The 16825-nt window shown below is 41.5% G+C and overlaps 1 protein-coding gene across 1 annotated transcript in view; it reads left to right on the top strand.

Annotated features, from left to right (window-relative positions):
* The window catches only part of LOC143275916 (uncharacterized), a 69772-nt gene that overhangs the window by 28199 nt on the left and 24748 nt on the right, over positions 1 to 16825 (top strand). The window contains 7 exon segments of the mRNA XM_076580242.1: positions 806 to 900; positions 2994 to 3190; positions 4835 to 4913; positions 6020 to 6125; positions 6635 to 6718; positions 9210 to 9359; positions 16047 to 16163. Coding sequence (XP_076436357.1) covers positions 806 to 900; positions 2994 to 3190; positions 4835 to 4913; positions 6020 to 6125; positions 6635 to 6718; positions 9210 to 9359; positions 16047 to 16163 — 828 coding nt within the window.

Raw genomic sequence — 16825 nt, 5'->3', positions numbered from 1 at the left:
GCAAAATACACAATGATGAGAAAATTTCTGTGTCTAATGAGCCAAAATCGATTATTTAAGAAGTGAAAGTATGTATATATGTAAGGTAGCTGTGTCCGACAAAGGCTATCAGGACAGCAGAGGAGGCAACCACTGTCCTGACTCTCTGGGCTAGAATTTGAATACAGTAGAGAGTATCTCGCCCATGTTACATCCCCACTCTTTCAGCCAAAAAGGTTTTAGGGCAGTTGGTGTTGGGAATAATTCTTCATCGTAGTCACCGTCAGGAGCCGACGATGAGAAGGTCGGTCTGTGTCCTCGGCGATGACAGTTGGTGTTGGGAATAATTATTTGCATGCATAGTAATGAACAGACTTTCTTCTTCTTCTTCTTCTGCGTTCACTCATATGCACACGAGTGGGCTTTTACGTGTATGACCGTTTTTACCCCGCCATGTAGGCAGCCATACTCCGTTTTTGGGGGTGTGCATGCTGGGTATGTTCTTGTTTCCATAACCCACCGATCGCTGACATGGATTACAGAATCTTTAACATGCGTATTTGATCTTCTGCTTGCATATACACACGAAGGGGGTTCAGGCACTAGCAGGTCTGCACATATGTTGACCTGGGAGATCGGAAAAATCTCCATCCTTTACCCACCAGGCGCCGTCACCGTGATTCGAGCACGGGACCCTCAGATTGACAGTCCAACGCTTTAACCACTCGGCTATTGCGCCCGTCTGAACAGACTTTGATGTTGCCAGATTCGGTATGTTGAGTGATGTTCCGTGGATGACGAACGACATTTTTTTACGAACTTGCAGGAAGAGGAATGAACGCAGCCTTCGCCATTGGACGTCTCTGCGACATGGACACTGGAAGGGAGCGCCTTCTGTCCCTTCAGGACTCTGAGAAAATGGTGAGAAGCATGCTCTGCAGACAAAGAGACAAAGAGATTGTATTTCACCAGCATGACAAAGAGATTATATTTCACCAGCATGTCAAAGAGATTGTATTTCACCAGCATGAAAAAAAATGCCTGGAAATCATTCAGGGGCATTGTTCTTTCACTCATTCTTCCACACCACGATTCAAGACTGAGGACTCTTTGTTGGCTTTAAATAGAAGGCTGTACTGTGTGTGTGTGTGTTTATGTGTGTGTGTGTGTGTATGTGTATTGTTGTCTTCAGTTTAACGTCTTTCCACTTAAAGTGATATTAGACCGAAAAAAAAAAAAAACAACGAAAAAAAAAAAAACGTGGGGGTAGGGGCTTTGAGAGGGCGAGGGGTAAAAGTGTGTGTATGTGTGGAAGGTGAATAGGGAGAGACAACACTAGGAAAATGGAAACATTATAAACGCCATATCAAACAACTATAACATCTATAACAAATTTCCTGTAGGACTGTTGTGTATTTGTGTATGTGTGTGTGTGTGTGTGTGTGTTGCGAAAAGTGCATGTGCTCCATGCAGACTGAAAGACTGGAATGATTTACTGCAGAAAGCGTGCCACGGTGACAACAAACATCCAGAACACCAACACTCACACCAACACACACACACACACACACACACACACACACACTTGCACGCACGCATATCTATACACTGTAGTCACCTCAGAGCATTATTCCCCTTTTCATCGCTTAAAAAGAATGTGTGGAGTGATGGCCTAGAGGTAACGCATCCACCTAGGAAGCGAGAGAGAATCTGAGCGCGCTGGTTCAAATTGCGGCTCAGCCGCCAATATTTTCTCCCCCTCCACTAGACCTTGAGTGGTAGTCTGGACGCTAGTCATTCGGATGAGATGATAAACGAGGTCCCGTGTGCAGCTGCACTTAGCGCACGTAAAAGAACCCACGGCAACAAAAGGGTTGTTCCTGGCAAAATTCAGTAGAAAAATCCCACTTTGATAGGAAAACAAATAAAACTGCAGGCAGGAAAAAATACAAAAAAAATGGGTGGCACTGTAGTGTAGTTACATGCTGTCCCTGGGGAGAGCAGCCCGAATTTCACACAGAGAAATCTGTTGTGATAAAAAAACAAAAAAACAAATACAAACAGATACTAATATTTATTCAACTCAAACACGGCAGTGTTCTTGTTCATTACCAAGGGAAAAAAGTCAAAGTGAGGTGGTTGGATTTTTTTTGTTTTGTTTTTGTTTTTTGTTTTTTAAAGATCTTTTTGAGGGGGGGCGGGGGGGGGATCTAGGCGGGAGGGGTGGGTAGGAGGGGTGTCAGGAGTGGAGGAGAGTGGGGTGGAAGGGGTAGGGTAGGGGTTTTGTTTGCCAAGGATTTCATCATTGTATCGCAACAACCACCTGCGGTATTTCTTCTGAATTTTCATTTTTTTTGACTCACTTGTGTTAAACAAAGTGAGTCTATGTTTTAACCCGGTGTTCGGTTGTCTGTGTCCGTGTGTCTGTGTGTCCGGGGTAAACTTTAACATTGACATTTTCTCTGCAAATACTTTGTCAGTAGACACCAAAATTAGGCATAAAAATAGGAAAAATTCAGTTCTTTCCAGTCATCTTGTTTAAAACAATATTGCAACTCTGGTATGGGCACAAAAAAAAAAAAAAAAAAAAATGAAGCCTAATTATATGCAAATTGCATTTACTGTTATATTTATATTTTTTGTATTCTCTAAACTTGGCACTTTGATCTGATATTCTGACCCAACAACAAGAGCAGTCATTATTATCATTTTTTGTTCAAACAGGAACTTCTTTTGCTAAGCATGGAAGTTTGATTTATTTTGCAAACGTTTTGTTGCAGATAGTAAAAAATGGAAATTACTCTGTAATTAATGCTAGGGGAGTTAATTTGCTTTAAACTGATCTTTCTCATCTTAAACATTACATTTTGAAATTATACTCAATACATAAAAAGCTTGGATTTTTTTTTTTTAAGTGAGTCTTGAAGGCCTTGCCTCTCTTGTTTTTTTTCATAACAACACATGTATAACGTAATCCGTTTTAACCAACACACTTCTCTGACGGGGTGTTCCAGATCTCCTCGTTGGCCAAGATGCTGAGCTGCGAGGACGCCGGGGCCAGTAAGAACGCCTGCTTCGCCCTCAGTTGCCTGGCAACCAACCTGGAGGGCCACAGTCGTCTGCTCCTGAACGTTCACTCAGACGACGTGCTGAAAACCCTGGCACAGCTTCTGAGCGCCCCTGACAGCGAGACGGGATGGTTTGCTGCCATGTGAGTGTGCGTGTGTTGTGTGTGGGTGTGTGTGTGTGTGTGTGTGTGTGTGTGTGTGTGAGTGTGTGTGTGTGTGTGTGTGTGTGTGTGTGTGTGTGAGTACAGTTGAATGTGTACTGTTGTGTGTGTGTGTTTGTGTTTCTATGTCTGTGTCTGTGTTTGTGTGTCTGTGTGTATCAGTATATGATGAATTAGTGTTATGTGTGTGTGTGGATTTGTGTGTTTGCGTATGTTTACTTGTGCATGCATTTATGCATATGTGTGTGTGTGTGTGTGTGAAAACATGGTGATTGTTGTGTGTTAAGGACATTTCAACATGGTCCATGCTGTATGTTAAGGACATTTCAACATGATCCATGCTGTATGTTAAGGACATTTCAACATGGTCCATGTTGTATGTTAAGGACATTTCAACATGATCCATGCTGTATGTTAAGGACATTTCAACATGATCCATGCTGTCTGTTAAGGACATTTCAACATTGTCCATGCTGTATGTTAAGGACATTTCAACATGGTCCACGCTGTATGTTAGGGACATATTCAACATGGTCCATGCTGTATGTTAAGGGACATTTCAACATGATCTGTGCTGTATGTTAAGGACATTTCAACATGATCCCATGCTGTATGTTTAAAGCCATTTCAACATGATTTATGCTGTATGTTACGGACAATTCAACATGATCCACTGTAATGTTAAGGACATTTCAACATGATCCACGCTGTATGTTAAGGACATTTCACATGGTCAATGCTGTATGTTAAGGACATTTCAACATGGTCCGTGCTGTATGTTAAGGACATTTCAGCATGGTCCACGCTGTATGTTAAGGACATTTCAACATGATCCATGGCCTGTATGTTAAGGGACATTTCAACATGGTCCACGCTGTATGTTAAGGACATTTCAACATGATCCATGCTGTATGTTAAGGACATTTCAACATGGTCCATGCTGTATGTTAAGGACATTTCAACATGGTCCACGCTGTATGTTAAGGACATTTCAACATGATCCATGCTGTATGTTAAGGACATTTCAACATGATTCATGCTGTATGTTAAGGACATTTCAACATGGTCCATGCTGTATGTTAAGGACATTTCAACATGGTCCATGCTGTATGTTAAGGACATTTCACAATATGTCCATGCGTGTATGTTTCAGGACATTTCAACATGATCCATGCTGTATGTTAAGGACATTTCAACATGATCCATGCTGTATGTTAAGGACATTTCAACATGGTCCTTTGCTGTATGTTAAGGGACATTTCAACATGGTCCATGCTGTATGTTAAGGACATTTCAACATGGTCCATGCTGTATGCTTAAGGACATTTCAAACATGATCCATGCTGTATGTTAAGGACATTTCAACATGGTTCTTGCTGTATGTTAAGGACATTTCAACATGATCCATGCTGTATGTTAAGGACATTTCAACATGGTCCTTGCTGTATGTTAAGGACATTTCAACATGATTCATGCTGTATGTTAAGGACATTTCAACATGGTCCACGCTGTATGTTAAGGACATTTCAACATGATCCATGCTGTATGTTAAGGACATTTCAACATGATCCATGCTGTATGTTAAGGACATTTCAACATGGTCTGTGCTGTATGTTGTATGTTAAGGACATTACGGACACTAGCCAGCCAGCCCAAAGGGTGTCTGCGACTGAGAGACAACAATCACGTCATTTGCTCCTTGAAGGTGTGTGCTCGAAAAGATGAAATTATATGGTAGTTCATGGTACAGACATCCTCAGTTTGTGTTAGCTTTCCTTTGTTTACAAATGGCAATGCTCTAATAATAATAATAATAATATAATAATATTTTATTTTTATATAGCGTTATAATGCAAGCATAAGCAAGCTCTAAGCGCTTTTACAATCCAGTACCTAAAGTGAAACAAGAAAGCGTATTAAAAGTAGTAGAAACATAAAAACAGAATCATTAATATTATAAAAAAAACAAAAAAACACAATGCATGAAACTCACAAAGTAACATACTATCAATACTACAACTGTTACACTCCAACACTCACTCTAACACCCACTCACAGACGCGCACATGATTAAATGGCTGAGATGACAGCAATTTTCACTTAAAATACATACATGTCAAAAGGAACATAATTGTAATCTGCATGCCACAGATTTGTTTGTTTAAAAAAAAAAACAAAAACAGCAACAAAAGTTGACACTTTGTTTTATAAGAATGTTGAGGTGCTGTTTACCAATGTCCATGATCTGTGTACAGAAAATGTCAACCACTCTGTTTACAAGTTTCCATGCTCTGTTTTCAAGTGTCAACAATTTTTGACTCACTTGTGTAAACAAAGTGAGTCTATGTTTTAACCCGGTGTTCGGTTGTCTGTGTGTGTGTGTGTGTGTCTGTGTGTCCGTGGTAAACTTTAACATTGACATTTTCTCTGCAAATACTTTGTCAGTTGACACCAAATTAGGCATAAAAATAGGAAAAATTCAGTTCTTTCCAGTCATCTTGTTTAAAACAATATTGCACCTCTGGGATGGGCACAAAAAAATAAAAAATGAAGCCTAATTATATGCAAACTGCATTTACTGTTATATTTATATTTTTTGTATTCTCTAAACTTGGCACTTTGATCTGATATTCTGACCCAACAACAAGAGCAGTCGTTATTATCATTTTTTGTTCAAACAGGAACTTCTTTTGCTAAGCATGGAAGTTTTATTTATTTTGCAAACGTTTTGGTGCAGATAGTATACCAGTGCTAATGATCTGTCTACAAAAGAAATGTCAACGCTCTGTTTTGCAAAACATGGTTCACCAGTTGACGGAGGTTCAGGCGGAGGTGAACCCTGACCTCAAAGAGGAGGTCATCATCACCCTGGAGATCCTGAAACGCCTCGACAAATCTGCGCCTCCCTCCGTGGAAGGTGTGTGTGTGTGTGTGTGTTTGTGTGTGTGTGTGTGTGTGTGGTGTGTGTGTGTGTATGTGTGTGTGTGTTTGTGTGTGTATGTGTGGGAGGGAGGGGAGGGTGGAGGGAGGGGGGGTCTGTGTGTGTGTGTGTGTGTGTGTGTATTTGTGTGTGTGTGTGTGTGTGTGTGTGTGTGTGAATGTGTGTGTGCGTGTGTGTGTGTGCGTGCGTGTGTGTGTGTGTGTGTGTGTGTGTGTGTATCTGTGTACGTGTCTCTGTGTGTCTGTCTGTGCCTGTGCGTTTGTGTCTGTGTATGTCTCTGATGCTGTCCGGGCCTTTGACAGTCAGCCACACACACACACACACACACACACACAAACACACACTCACACACACTGCCATGCACAGATACACATGTGTCTATCCAATATCTTGGTATGGGACATGCAACAAAGCTGTATAATTTCAACCTGTGCATATGTGTGTGTGTGTGTGTGTGTGTGTGTGTGTGTGTGTGTGTGTGTCAGTCAAAGGCCCGGACAGCATCAGAGTGGAGTGGCAGCCTCTCACCACAAAGAGCGGCTTTACCGTCAAGTACCAGCTGTACGAAGGTAAACAGTTTTAATCAATGGGCAACATCCGCGTTAATTCTTCCCCCGCGTTCTTTCCGTTCAGTTTCGGTCCGAAGACACAAAGATTGTAAATTTATTTAAATAACATTGTAATAAACACTCTACGCTTCTTCCCTTGTCGAGACATGTATTTGTATATTTGTATTTCTTTTTATCACAACAGATTTCTCTGTGTGAAATTCGGGCTGCTCTCCCCACGGAGAGTGCGTCGCTACACTACAGCGCCACCCTTTTTTTTTTTTTTTTTTCCTGCATGCAGTTTTATTTGTTTTTCCTATCAAAGTGGATTTTTCTACAGAATTTTGCCAGGAACAACCCTTTCGTTGCCGTGGGTTCTTTTACGTGCGCTAAGTGCATGCTAGCACACGGGACCTCGGTTTATCGTCTCATCCGAATGACTAGCGTCCAGACCACCACTCAAGGTCTAGTGGAGGGGGAGAAAATATCGGTGGCTGAGCCGTGATTCGAACCAGCGCGCTCAGATTCTCTCTCGCTTCCTAGGCGGATGCCTTACCTCTAGGCCATCACTCCATAAAGAATGCCTGTGAAAAAGTGGAGGGGAAGAAATGTAGAGTTTATTTTACAATGTTGTTAACCAGTTTATGACTTTTTCCGTTTTTCGTTCGCTTTTCTCATATTTCAGTCTGAAAGACATGTGCCTTTCATGCTGGTCAACTTTGATTTTATCAGTTAAGTTATTGTGATGCATATTTCAGTGAATGCTTATGTTCTAAAGTGGGGTGTGCTGTATATGTTTTACCCACGCCATGTAGGCAGCCATACCCTGTTTTTTTTTCGGGGGTGCATGCAGGTATGTTCTTGTTTCCATAACCCAAGGAATGCTGACATAGATTACAGGATCTTTGACATATGTTTTTGATCTTCTGCATGCATATACACACAGAGGGGGTTCAGGCACTAGCAGGTCTGCACATGTGTTGACCTGAGAGATAGGGAAAATTTACACCCTTTACCCACCAGGTTCCACGATTGAGAAACGTACCCGGGACCCTCAGATTGAAAGACCAACGCTTTAACCACTAGGCGGTTGTGTCCGTCATCTCAAACATGATATGCAGCATGCTGAAGTAAAAATGCTTAGTTCAATACTCACTTATAACTAAGACTTCCTTTGCATTCACATACATCTCAGACACAACAGTCAGCACACTGAAGTAATAATGCTCAGTTTAACGATGATTTCGTTGTTTATTTACTCCTTGATTTATGAACAAAAACAATGCCATTTTTGGTGGGGATATGCCAGAATCATAAGTGGACAAAGTCATGAAATTTCAGGTAGATAGTTACAAGATTGACTGAGTTATGAAGATCTGAATGAAAGGGTGGGGTTGTTTTTCACCCACGAGGTATGGCAAAGGTTAAATCATCACCTGTAAACTAAAACTTGCTAACTGAACAAATGCATTCACACACACACACACACACACACACACACACACACACACACACACAATGTGAATGCAAAAGACACAGTGCCCATGAACAACACACAGCAGACATTGATACACACCCATCTTCTTCTTCTTCTGCGTTCGTGGGCTGCAACTCCCACGTTCACTCGTATGCATACGAGTGGGCTTTTACGTGTATGACCGTTTTTAACCCGCCATGTAGGCAGCCATACTCCGTTTTCGGGGGCGTGCATGCTGGGTATATTCTTGTTTCCATAACCCACCGAACGCTGACATGGATTACAGGATCTTTAACGTGCGTATTTGATCTTCTGCTTGCATATACACACGAAGGGGGTTCAGGCATTAGCAGGTCTGCACATATGTTGACCTGGGAGATCGTAAAAATCTCCACCCTTCACCCACCAGGCGCTGTCACCGTGATTCGAACCCGGGACCCTCAGATTGACAGTCCAACGCTATTGTGCCCATCGATAAACACCCATAAAACATTGAGTGAATTGGAAATTGTCTTACTGAAGAAAAACACCAGATATATTTTTTTTCTGATGTACGCCTGATGTGTAGTCCTGTTTTTTTGTGTGTGTATGTGTGTGTTATGTTGTACTTTTCATGTAATTGAAGAGGTTGAAAGAAAGGAGAAGGGGAAAAAAAACTGGAAAAAAGAAGAGAAAGGGAGAGAGAAGAAAAGAAAAAAGAAAAAAAGGAAGATTGATTCTAAGTTTGGTACATATAATTATATGATTTGTACGGCTTCCTTCCATATTATTGTTTTCTTTTTTTTTTCTTTTTTTAACAAGCCCAAAATCCGTAAATGAAAAGTTGTATTTATTCCATAAATGCTATTGATTACTATGACATAGTTATTATAAAGCGCCAAGGATTGGTTTGATTATTTCCATGTTGTTTAGTTGATTGTGTAAATTGATATACAAAAAATAAAACGGTGGTTGACCCAAGAAAGTCCAGGTAAAAAATAAAAATTAAAAAAAAATTAAAAACTTGCTAACTGGAGTTCTTCCCCCTCTTTCCAGGGTCACGGTGTATATATGACGGCACGAACTGCGAGTTTGAGGCGGAGGGGCTGAAACCGAACAAACAGTACACGTACAAAGTGCGTGCCTACACGGAGGGTGACATGGCTCCCATTAGCGACACGGTCTCCGCCACCACCGAGGAGGACTGTGAGTTGTGTGTGTTGAAGTTTGTGTTATGTTTTAACGGAAAACACACAGAGAGAAAAATTAAATCATAATCATCAGATAAAGTGTGTGTGTGTGTGTGTGTATTGAATGTGTGAGTTGTGTTTGAACATGTGTGTTCTTGGGTGGGGGGAAAAAAAAGGAGAAAATTAAAAGAGAGAGTGTGTGTGTGTGTGTGAGTTGTGTCTTGAATTTGTGTGCTGTAGGAAAATTTTTAAAAAAGAGAGAGAAAATTAAAAGAGAGTGTGTGGGCGTGATGAATGTGTGAGTTGTGTTTGAATGTGTGTACTTTTAAAAAAGAGAGAGAAAACTAAAAGAGAATGTGTGGGTGTGTTTAATGTGTGAGTTGTGTCTGAATGTGTGTACTTTTAAAAAAAGAGAGAGAAAATTAAAAGAGAGTGTGTGGGTGTGATGTGTTGAATGTGTGAGTTGTGTTTGGATGTGTGTACTTTTAAAATAGAGAGAGAAAATTAAAAGATAATGTGTGGGTGTGATGTGTTGAATGTGTGAGTTGTGTTTGAATGTGTGTGTTCTTGGGGGGGGGGGGGAGGAGAAAATTAAAAGAGAGAGAGAGAGAGTGAGTGTGTGTGTGTCTGTGTGAGTTGTGTCTTGAATTTATGTGCTCTAGGAAACTTTAAAAAAAGGGAGAGAAAAATTGAAAGAGAATGTGTGGGTGTGATGAATGTGTGAGTTGTGTTTGGATGTGTGTACTTTTAAAAAAGAGAGAGAAAATGAAAAGAGAATGTGTGGGTGTGATGTGTTGAATGTGTGAGTTGTGTTTGAATGTGTGTGTTCTTGGGGGGGGGGAGGAGAAAATTAAAAGAGAGAGAGAGAGAGAGAGTGTGTGTGTGTCTGTGTGAGTTGTGTCTTGAATTTATGTGCTCTAGGAAACTTTAAAAAAAGGGAGAGAAAAATTGAAAGAGAATGTGTGGGTGTGTTGAATGTGTGAGTTGTGTTTGAATGTGTGTACTTTTAAAAAAGAGAGAGAAAACTAAAAGAGAATGTGTGGGTGTGTTGAATGTGTGAGTTGTGTCTGAATGTGTGTACTTTTAAAAAAGAGAGAGAAAATTAAAAGAGAATGTGTGGGTGTGATGAATGCTGAGTTGTGTTTGAATGTGTGTACTTTTAAAAAAAGAGAGAGAAAATTAAAAGACAGTGTGTGGGTGTGATGAATGTGTGAGTTGTGTCTGAATGTGTGAGTTGTGTTTGAATGTGTGTACTTTTAAAAAAGAGAGAGAAAATTAAAAGAGAATGTGTGGGTGTGTTGAATGTGTGTGCTGTGCTTGAATGTGTGTGTTATAAAAAGAGAGACAGAGATAGACAGAGAGACAATAACATAATGTGTATTGAAAGTGAGTTGTATTTGAATATGTGTGTTATCCAAAAAGAAAAAAAAGAAAAGAAAGATAATGTGTGTGTGTGTGAGAGAGAGAGAGAGAGAGAGAGAGAGAGAGAGAGTGTGTGGTGTGTGTGAATGTGTATGCTATAAAAAGAAGAAAAAAAATAAAAGAGTGTTTGCATGTTAAATAAGTGTGTTTGAAGTGTGTGATTTTTTTTTTAAGCGAGAAAAATACAAGAGAATGTGTGAGTTGAGTTTCTGAGTTGTTATTTGAATTGTGTGTATGTCATGGAAAATTAGAAAACATTGAAGAGAATGAATGTGTCGAATATGTGAGATGTGTTTGAACTTCTTCTTCTTCTTCTTCTGCGTTTGTGGGCTTCAACTCCCACGTTCACTCATATATACTCGAGTGGGCTTTTACATGTATGACCATTTTTACCCCGCCATGTAGGCAGCCATACTCCGTTTCCGGGGGTGTGCATGCTGGGTATGTTCTTGTTTCCATAACCCACCGAACGCTGACATGGATTACAGGATCTTTAACGTGCGTATTTGATCTTATGCTTGCGCATACACACGAAGGGGGTTCAGGCACTGGCAGGTCTGCACATATGTTGACCTGGGAGAATGTAAAAATCTCCACCCTTTACCCACCAGGCGCTGTCACCGTGATTCAAACCCGGGACCCTCAGATCGAAAGTCCAATGCTTTAACCATTCGGCTATGGCGCCCATCATGTGTTTGAACAAATGTGCTGTATAAATATTTAAATAAAGTAAAAGATAAAGATGACAACAACAAAAAGAGAAGAGAATGTGTCTGTTGAATGTATTAATTGTATTTGACTAATTGTATGTCATTTAAAAAAAGAAAAAAGGAAAAAAGAAAGAATGTGTGTTGAAAATTGTTTATCATCATTATTGTCTTATTTATTCATTTATTTATTTATTATTGTTATTATTTTATTATTATTACTACTACCTTTTTTATATTATAATTTTTTTTTTTTTTAATTTATGTAAGCTTATCTATTATTTATTCACCTTTTTTTTTTCTTTTCTCTCAAGGCCTGACTAAGCGTGTTGGGTCAGGCATCTGCTTGACAGATGTGGTGTAGCGTATATGGATTTGTCTGAATGCAGTGACGCCTACTTGAGCTACTGAAACTGAAACTGAAACTGAAAATTGTTACAAAACCTACGGTTTGAAATGTTTATTTTAGCAGGTCCGCAAGAGAGAGCAGTGCATATCAGGAAGAATTTTGTTTCTGTTGTTTGCTTGAACATACATGAATGAGAGTAGTGGTCTTTTTTTTTTTTTTTTTTTTTAATTCTAATTTCTGCATCGTTTGTTTTATGGGTACTTGGTTCTTTATTGTTTCACCTTTTCATTTTATTCCTGTACCATCAAAAAGAGTCAGATGGTTGAATATTTAGCACGTGCTATGGCTGAATGGCTTCAAAGGGGGGCAAGGGGGGCTATTTTGGGAAGAGGTGGGTTCTTACAGCCAGACCTGAAAGAGCTGAGTGTGGAGACTTGATGAAGCGAAAGAGGAAGTTCATTCCAATTGCTAGGTCCAGAGATAGAGAAAGAACGGCAGCCAACAGTCGAGAGCTTGAATCTGGGTATGCATAAACAGAGTGGATCCGAAGCTGATCGTAGTGAGCGAGATGGAGTGTGGAGGTGAAGGCAGCCACAGAGATAGGAAGGGGCTGATTTGTGAATATATGTATAGCATGGAGTGCTGATCTTGTACTTTATTCGGTGTGAGAAGGGTTTTAAAAAGAATCCAGCATAGCAACAAATTTCTCAGTCAGACGATTCATTTCGAGGCATGTTGTGTGTGTGAACCATCATCACCATTGATCTACCTTGTAATGTGTGTGTGTGTGTGTGTGTGTGTGAACCATCATCACCATTGATCTACCTTGTAATGTGTGTGTGTGTGTGTGTGTGACAGTGTGTGTGTGTGTGTGTGTGTGTGTGTGTGTGTGTGTGTGTGACAGTGTGTGTGTGACAGTGTGTGTGTGTGTGTGTGTGTGTGTGTGTGTGTGTGTGAACCATCATCACCATTGATCTACCTTGTAATGTGTGTGTGTGTGTGTGTGTGTGTGTGTGTGTGTGTGAACCATCATCACCATTGATCTACCTTGTAATGTGTGTGTGTGTGTGTGTGTGTGTGTGAACCATCATCACCATTGATCTACCTTGTAATGTGTGTGTGTGTGTGTGTGTGTGTGTGAACCATCATCACCATTGATCTACCTTGTAATGTGTGTGTGTGTGTGTGTGTGTGTGTGTGTGAACCATCATCACCATTGATCTACCTTGTAATGTGTGTGTGTGTGTGAACCATCATCACCATTGATCTACCTTGTAATGTGTGTGTGTGTGTGTGTGTGTGTGAACCATCATCACCATTGATCTACCTTGTAATGTGTGTGTGTGTGTGTGTGTGTGTGTGTGAACCATCATCACCATTGATCTACCTTGTAATGTGTGTGTGTGTGTGTGTGTGTGTGTGAACCATCATCACCATTGATCTACCTTGTAATGTGTGTGTGTGTGTGTGTGTGTGTGTGTGTGTGTGTGTGTGAACCATCATCACCATTGATCTACCTTGTAATGTGTGTGTGTGTGTGTGTGTGACAGTGTGTGTGTGTGTGTGTGTGTGTGTGTGTGTGTGTGTGTGTGTGTGAGAACCATCATCACCATTGATCTACCTTGTAATGTGTGTGTGTGTGTGTGTGACAGTGTGTGTGTGTGTGTGTGTGTGTGTGTGTGTGTGTGTGTGTGTGACAGTGTGTGTGTGTGTGTGTGTGTGTGTGTGTGTGTGTGTGAACCATCATCACCATTGATCTACCTTGTAATGTGTGTGTGTGTGTGTGTGACAGTGTGTGTGTGTGTGTGTGTGTGTGTGTGTGTGTGACAGTGTGTGTGTGTGTGTGTGTGTGTGTGTGTGTGTGTGTGTGTGTGTGTGAACCATCATCACCATTGATCTACCTTGTAATGTGTGTGTGTGTGTGTGACAGTGTGTGTGTGTGTGTGTGTGTGTGTGTGTGTGACAGTGTGTGTGTGTGTGTGTGTGTGTGTGTGTGTGTGTGTGTGTGAACCATCATCACCATTGATCTACCTTGTAATGTGTGTGTGTGTGTGTGTGTGACAGTGTGTGTGTGTGTGTGTGTGTGTGTGTGTGTGTGTGTGACAGTGTGTGTGTGTGTGTGTGTGTGTGTGTGTGTGTGTGAACCATCATCACCATTGATCTACCTTGTAATGTGTGTGTGACAGTGTGTGTGTGTGACAGTGTGTGTGTGTGTGTGTGTGTGTGTGTGTGTGTGTGTGACAGTGTGTGTGTGTGTGTGTGTGTGTGTGTGTGAACCATCATCACCATTGATCTACCTTGTAATGTGTGTGTGTGTGTGTGTGACAGTGTGTGTGTGTGTGTGTGTGTGTGTGACAGTGTGTGTGTGTGTGTGTGTGTGTGACAGTGTGTGTGTGTGTGTGTGTGTGTGTGACAGTGTGTGTGTGTGTGTGTGTGTGTGTGTGACAGTGTGTGTGTGTGTGTGTGTGTGTGTGTGTGTGTGTGTGTGAACCATCATCACCATTGATCTACCTTGTAATGTGTGTGTGTGTGTGTGTGACAGTGTGTGTGTGTGTGTGTGTGTGTGTGTGTGTGTGTGTGTGTGTGTGTGTGACAGTGTGTGTGTGTGTGTGTGTGTGTGTGTGTGTGTGTGTGTGTGTGAACCATCATCACCATTGATCTACCTTGTAATGTGTGTGTGTGTGTGTGTGACAGTGTGTGTGTGTGTGTGTGTGTGTGTGTGTGACAGTGTGTGTGTGTGTGTGTGTGTGTGTGTGTGTGTGTGTGAACCATCATCACCATTGATCTACCTTGTAATGTGTGTGTGTGTGTGTGTGTGTGTGACAGTGTGTGTGTGTGTGTGTGTGTGTGTGTGTGTGTGTGTGTGTGTGTGTGACAGTGTGTGTGTGTGTGTGTGTGTGTGTGTGTGTGTGTGTGTGTGTGAACCATCATCACCATTGATCTACCTTGTAATGTGTGTGTGTGTGTGTGTGACAGTGTGTGTGTGTGTGTGTGTGTGTGTGTGTGTGTGTGTGTGTGACAGTGTGTGTGTGTGTGTGTGTGTGTGACAGTGTGTGTGTGTGTGTGTGTGTGTGTGTGTGTGTGTGAACCATCATCACCATTGATCTACCTTGTAATGTGTGTGTGTGTGTGTGTGTGACAGTGTGTGTGTGTGTGTGTGTGTGTGTGTGTGTGTGACAGTGTGTGTGTGTGTGTGTGTGTGTGTGTGTGTGAACCATCATCACCATTGATCTACCTTGTAATGTGTGTGTGTGTGTGTGTGACAGTGTGTGTGTGTGTGTGTGTGTGTGTGTGTGTGTGTGTGACAGTGTGTGTGTGTGTGTGTGTGTGTGTGTGTGTGTGTGTGTGAACCATCATCACCATTGATCTACCTTGTAATGTGTGTGTGACAGTGTGTGTGTGTGTGTGTGTGTGTGTGTGTGTGTGTGTGTGTGTGAACCATCATCACCATTGATCTACCTTGTAATGTGTGTGTGTGTGTGTGTGACAGTGTGTGTGTGTGTGTGTGTGTGTGTGTGTGTGTGTGAACCATCATCACCATTGATCTACCTTGTAATGTGTGTGTGTGTGTGTGTGACAGTGTGTGTGTGTGTGTGTGTGTGTGTGTGTGTGTGTGTGTGTGTGTGACAGTGTGTGTGTGTGTGTGTGTGTGTGTGTGTGTGTGTGTGTGTGTGTATGTGTGACAGTGTGTGTTGGGGCTCATGTACGTTTATGTGTATTTGACTGTGCTTTCATATCCGGCTGTGAAACTGCATGTTTGGTGCATATCTGTTATGCATACGTGGGTGTATGTGTGAATGTGTGTCTCCATGTTTTACATTTATTTGCTTATTTATCATCATTGTTGTCTTTTTTCTTTCTTTCTTTCTTCTTCTTCTTCTTACTCCTTTTTTATATTATAGTTATTATTTATTTATTTATGTACGCTTATAGTTGACTTCATCACGTTTTTGCGCCTTATACATATTATTAGTAGTGGTAGTAGGAATTTTTTTAAATGTATTTGTCTATTATTTATTCACCACCACCACCACCCCCCCCCCCACCCCCACCCCCACCACCCTTTTTTTTTCTCAAGGCCTGACTAAGCGCGTTGGGTTATGCTGCTGGTCAGGCATCTGCTTGGCAGATGTGGTGTAGCGCATATATGGATTAGTCCGAACGCAGTGATGCATCCTTGAGCTACTGAAACTGAAAACTGAAACTGATCTACCTTGTCTCTCAGTGCCAGGTCCTCCGAGCAACCTCCAGGTGTTGGGGTGCACTATATCCCAGCTGAAGGTCGGCTGGGAACCTCCGGAGCACTGCAACGGTACCATCAAGGGGTACTACGTATATCAGGGTAAGTCTGGCATCACCAGCTGTGAAGAGACATTTCCTGGAACGACTGAACTGTAAATCTTCACAGGTATGCAACGGTACCATCAAGGGGTACTACGTATATCAGGGCAAGTCTGGCATCACCAGCTGTGAAGATATGTTTACTGGAATGACTAAGCTATAAATCTTCACAGTCTGTAATGTCACTATCAAGGGATACCACATCTACCAGTGTAAGTCTGGCATCACCAACTGTGAAGAGACGTTTCCTGGAACGACTGAACTGTAAATCTTCACAGGTATGCAGTGGTACCATCAAGGGATACTACGTCTACCAGGGTAAGTCTGGCATCAGCAACTGTGAAGAGACATTTACTGGAACAACTGAACTGTAAATCTTCACAGGTATGCAACGGTACCATCAAGGGATACTACGTCTACCAGGGTAAGTCTGGCATCAGCAACTGTGAAGAGACATTTACTGGAACAACTGAACTGTAAATCTTCACAGGTATGCAACGGTACCATCAAGGGGTACTACGTCTACCAGGGTAAGTCTAGCATCACCACCTGTGAAGATATGTTTACTGGAATGACTAAGCTATAAATCTTCACAGGCTGTAATGTCACTATCAAGGGATACTGCATCTACCAGTGTAAGTCTAGCATCACCAACTGTGAAGA

This window comes from Babylonia areolata, chromosome 31, assembly GCF_041734735.1.
Source record: "Babylonia areolata isolate BAREFJ2019XMU chromosome 31, ASM4173473v1, whole genome shotgun sequence".
Classification (NCBI taxonomy): domain Eukaryota; kingdom Metazoa; phylum Mollusca; class Gastropoda; order Neogastropoda; family Buccinidae; genus Babylonia; species Babylonia areolata.
The sequence above is the reverse complement of the archived record's forward strand: the minus strand, read 5'-3'. Positions and strand labels throughout refer to the sequence as shown.